The sequence below is a fragment of the Fukomys damarensis genome, unplaced genomic scaffold, assembly GCF_012274545.1.
Source record: "Fukomys damarensis isolate Sample0158 unplaced genomic scaffold, DMR_v1.0_HiC HiC_scaffold_36, whole genome shotgun sequence".
Classification (NCBI taxonomy): domain Eukaryota; kingdom Metazoa; phylum Chordata; class Mammalia; order Rodentia; family Bathyergidae; genus Fukomys; species Fukomys damarensis.
In genome coordinates, this window is record NW_022900948.1 from 48893395 (window position 1) to 48898631 (window position 5237).

At 44.7% G+C, this 5237-nt stretch overlaps 1 protein-coding gene across 1 annotated transcript in view; it reads left to right on the forward strand.

Annotated features, from left to right (window-relative positions):
* Positions 1 to 6: 6 nt before the first annotated feature.
* The window catches only part of Rabl6 (RAB, member RAS oncogene family like 6), a 21427-nt gene continuing 16196 nt past the window's right edge, over positions 7 to 5237 (forward strand). Inside the window, exon 1 of the mRNA XM_033758950.1 lies at positions 7 to 136. Coding sequence (XP_033614841.1) covers positions 7 to 136 — 130 coding nt within the window. The remainder of the gene's footprint in view (positions 137 to 5237) is intronic.

Sequence of the window (5237 nt, forward strand, 5' to 3'; positions counted from 1 at the left end):
GGGAAGATGTTCTCCGCGCTGAAGAAGCTAGTGGGGTCGGAGCAGGCCCCGGGCCGGGACAAGAACATCCCCGCCGGACTTCAGTCCATGAACCAGGCGCTGCAGAGGCGCTTTGCTAAGGGGGTGCAGTACAACAGTGAGTGCGGCTCCCGCCGTCGGGGGGACGCGCGGGGCCGGGCGGGCGGGCGGTACTCCTGAGTTGGACCCCGCGCGGGAAGAGTCCTGGAGGAACCCAGGGCGGGGGCGGGCGTCGCCGGTCCCCGAACAGCGGGTCACTCCTGAGAGATCTCGCCTAACTGGAACCAGTCCGAGAAATGCTGTGTGGTGACGCTGCCCGGCAGCGGTAGGGGCCCTGATTGGCGCGGGAGGCCTCGCCGTAGAGGGGCTGTTACATAACGTGAGGGAGGGCTGCACGGAGGGAGCGCTGGGGTCTGGTGCTGCCTCGGGTTTGGCTGTTTAGGCCTCCAACGTGCTCACCCGGCGGCGTGAGAAACTCTCCGGCCCTGGTGTTTTGGGGGGTGGTACCCAGTTTGAACACAAAATAGCCGCAACGCCTTTCGTTCTTAAAGAAAGATTTGTAAGGGATGTATTTAGAAAAGCTCCCAGAGACACAGGCTCTTCTCTTGATTGTAGAAGACATTACTACCCCTGCGGGGTTGAGGGTTTGTGTGCAGACATCCAGATCACCAGGTTGGCTCCATCCTCTGTTATAAATTATGTACCTTATGCGGCTCCTGGTTACAGGCAATCCTCTTGACCTCTTTTGACTCTTTCCATTTGCAGGTTCTTTTCTAGCAGAAACTAGAGGCTTTCATGTTATCCTTTGCTCTGGCATTGTTTCCCTCTCAAATGTTTTCCTATATTGCTAGGATGTCATGCACACACACCCTCATCGATACACAGGCCTTGTTCACTAAGAGCCTTGCATCATCTATGATGTTTCCATGAAAATATTATGAAATTGATTAGAAAAACTTTTATTCAGGTATAAAAAGACTCATTTTAGATGTGTTAATTTAAAATTTTGTTTGTAATTCTCCCAAGTCTGTGAAGAGAATATTAGGGCAAGATACTCACTTATACAAATCTTTGGGATGAACGTTTGGATTTCTTAATTTTGTTGTTTACAATGTTACCTGAAACTTAATTCTAGGATCCTGGAAATTAGAAATAGAAACTGCTCATTTTCTGCCAATCCCCTTCTGTTCCTGGGCAGGAGGGACTGAAAAGGGATATGGAGTTGTTCCTGAGTAATAAATACAGTCTCCAGTATTTGGGAGGCTTGTTGTGATCTCCTAGAGCTAAGTGGTGAGTCCAGAGAAATTTCAGATCATATGTGAGTTACATTTTAGAGGGATGTTGCCTCTAGTTTAATATATATTTGCAGTTTTAGGACTTTGCCATTTCCTGTATTAGTGGACAGAAAGGATTTAGTACAAATATCTTACTTAAAGGAACAAACTAGCAATGTGATATTTTTAGGTCCTGGATTCTTAGAGGTAAGAGTTGCAATTAATTGTTGATATAAGTTGTCTCTTACAGAATGTTACCCTTCTGAGGCACATAGTGTGGTTTTCATTTCTTAAGGATAGTGAGAAGTAACTCATGTGGGCACAGAGTAGCAGCACACCCTTCAAATTAGCATCAGAATGAATGAGACATTGGATCATAGTCCCATTTTGGAGCCATTTGCATATAAACTGGAAGAAAAAAAATGTACCTGAGTTAGTCATCCCCTTCCACTGCACCTGGACAGTTTATAAGCTGTGCTTGTGAAGAATGTTAGTTGGGGCAGCCTCCCAAAAGAGAAAATGGTTACTGTGGAACTCTGCATTGGTTTGCTAAGGACACTGGGACAGAGAGACCTTCAGGAAAGGAAAAACCTGATCATTGAAATGTAAACAGTCTACATAGGAAGCAACACATAGTAACCCAGCTGCAGAGAGAAGTGGGGAAGAGTGATTGAGCAGATTCCATCCAGCACAGTCTCAAGATCCAGAAGAAAGGTATAGCCAGAATAAAGCAGTATTTGAAGAAAACTGAGGATTTTCCAGAATTGATGTGCTACACGAAATTCCAAAATGTCTAACTCACTAGGCACATCACTGACAGTTTTCAGAGTTCCAAAGTGAGAAAGAAGAAATCTTTGCTGTAACCATAGCAAAAGGAAGCAGCCCTGAACTTGTAACAGCTGCTGGCAGCTCAGGGGCCTGCAGGGAAGCCACAGCAGCCCCAGAGTCTGCCCAGAATGCAACAGTGACCCCAGAGCAAGTATGGCTGAACTTGCTTCCAGTCCCAGGGTAACAGTTTACGATATGGATTCTTGCAGACATAAATACAGAAGGGTAATTTTTCTACAGGTGGAAATTGAACTCAAAAGACAGGTTTAGTATTCAAACAGCAAAGGTGACCAAAGAAATTAAAAAATAAGTTGTGAAATCTAAGTAAGCTTTGGTGATGTCAGTTAGTGATGATGATTTACATAGGGGGGATACAAGAAGAAACTAATAATTTCCATAATGGAAATCAGCTCATAATCCAGGATCAGAGTTAATGCATTCAAAATTCCTTAAATTATGTATAAGAAAGAGAAAAAAAATTTTTTTTTTTTTTTTGTATCAGAGATTGAACTTGGGACTTTGTGCTTGTGAGGCAGATGGTGGCACCCCTGAGCTAAATCCCGGGCCCTGGATAAAAAAATGTAATAACTTTAGACTGTAGAATGGTAACTGTGAATGTTAAAAATCCAGGAGTCGCTATTCAGAGAATAGAAATAGTTTGCAACTCTTCCATATAAACATCAGTTGAAAAGAAGCGGTGGGGGGACTCTTTCCCTACTTAATAAAAGGCACTAAAGGCTGGGAGAAAACCAGAATGATAAGTAAAGATGATAAAATGAAGTAGTAGAAATAATCCCACATCTATTGGCAATCGCAATGATATAATCAAGCAAGACTCCCCAGTTCAAAGTGAGAGAGCAGTATGGGTTTTGTTTTTTTTCTTTTTTACTTCAGCCACAAGTATGTAAGAAACACCTTCAGAACATAATGGCAGAGTGGCAGTAAGGAACCAGGAAAAGTTACTGGGTAAGTCCAGCATGAACCATGAGAAGGCAGCCCCAGCTACACTCCGGTCCACTCCAGCTGCAGGGACATCATGCACAACACACCCCCAGGTGAAAGGAGAGGTCAGAGTGGGGAAGGCCCTGCAGACTCCTCAGAGAATGCAATTATCTGTACATGAGCCTCAGTCCTTTTCAAACCAAGAACAGCTGTGAAACCTGACAGTTCCAGTGGGCACGTAAAAGTGTTCATCAGGACCACATTCTGTGACGGCAGTCAGCTTTTTTTTTTAATTTGAGACAGGGTTGGATTTGCATGCTGCCCAAGTTGGTCTCGAATTTGTGGCCTCGAGTAACCACCTTATCCTTCCAAGAAAGTGGGGCTGTGGTTGTGTGCCATTGCTCCCAGCTTTCAGCCTTCATTTTCAAACTAAAACCTAGGCAGGTGTGGTAGCACATACCTCTAATCCTGGCACTACGGGAGGCTGAGCCAAGAGGGACCAGAATTTGAGCCCAACCTGGCCAATGTAGTGACCTAGCAAGACCTTATCTTAAGAGCTAGCTTTGTTGGAATTTTGAGGTATGAAGTACTAAAAAGTACAGGTGAGATGGATTTTATTCACACCGCTAGAAGCAAAATGTCCCTAATTTGTGAATATAGTCACAACAATAATGACTGGTATTTATTACATAGATTTGAAATGTTCATTTAATAAATTGATACAAATAGAAAAGAAAAAAGAAAGGGCTAGAGGTGTAGCTTAGTACAGAGACCCTGATTCTAAGCCAGGCCTAGTGGCACATGCCTGTAATCCCAGCACTCAGGAGGCTGAGGCAGGAGAATTGCCACAAGTTTAAGGCCAGCCTGGGTTACGAAGTTCAAGATCAAGACCATCCTGAACTGCATAGTGAGCCACTTTAAAAAAAATATCAGTCCAATGGTTGTGGTCCACACCTGCAGCTCAGACACAGGCAGGAAGATTTCAAGTTAGGGGTCTTCCTGGATATTTCATCTCAGCCCTGTTTCAGAAGGGCAGGGATGCATCTCTGTAGTAGAGTGCTAGCTTAGTGTATGCAGGGCCCTGAGTTCCACACTGGAAGAAAATTAAAACGACAAATGGAAGCATGAAATCAGGAGTAGACTGTGGTGGGGCATGTCCAGCTGGTCCCAACAATGCAGGAAATAGCTGGGAAACCTGATCAGAGCAAGCTGAGGAGGAGAGTACTATCTGTCCTTACCTATGAGCAAAGGTGCAAGCGAGCCTATGAGAGGACAGGGATGAGTCTAGCGCACTCTCCTCTCAGAGTAGTAGTGACTGATCAGCGTGTCGGGTCCAGGTAGATTGACCCCAGGAAATATGTGTGGTTTACTAACTGGTAAAAGGAGGGGAAACCCACAGCCTTCATAGGTACAGAAAAACATCTTAATAAAACTCTGCATGCACCAGGCGAGGTAATTCCCAGCACCTGGAGGCTGAGGCAGGAGGATCGCCATGGGTTTGAGGTCAGCATGGGATACATAATGAGTTCAAGGCCAATCTGAACTGCATAGCAAGACCTTGTCTCCCAACACCAAAAATAGGGCCGGGGATTTAGCTCTGTGTTTCCGGCACCTGCTTTGCAAGCGCAAGGATCCAAGTTCAATCCCTGGTACCAAAAAACAACAAAACAAAAACACCAAAAATAAAGTACAGCATTCATTTATGGTTTACAAAAATAATCTCCAAACATTTCCTATCAAATTAGGAATATGAGGTCATCTGCCTGTCAAAGGCTATCTACCAAAACTCATGTGTCATAATAAAACAGAGGAAGCATTCCTTTTAAAATCTAGACCAAGGCCAGGGATTTAGCTCAGTGGTTCCACCTCCTGCCTTACAAGTGCAAGGACCCAAGTTCCATCCCCGTAACCAAAAAAAAAAAAAGCTGGGAATGGTGTGTGGTACACACCTATAATCCCAGCACTCAGGAGGCTGAGTTAAGAGGATCACTGGCCCAAGTTCAAGGCCAGTATGGGCTTCATAGTAAGCTCAGGGATAACCTAAACTGCAAAGTAGATCCTGTCTCAAACAAAAGTCAAATCAAATCCAGACCAAGGGCCAGGAATGTAGCTCAGTGGTATGCCACCCCTGCCTGGCAAGCTCAAGGTCCTACATTCAATCCCCGGTACAAAAAA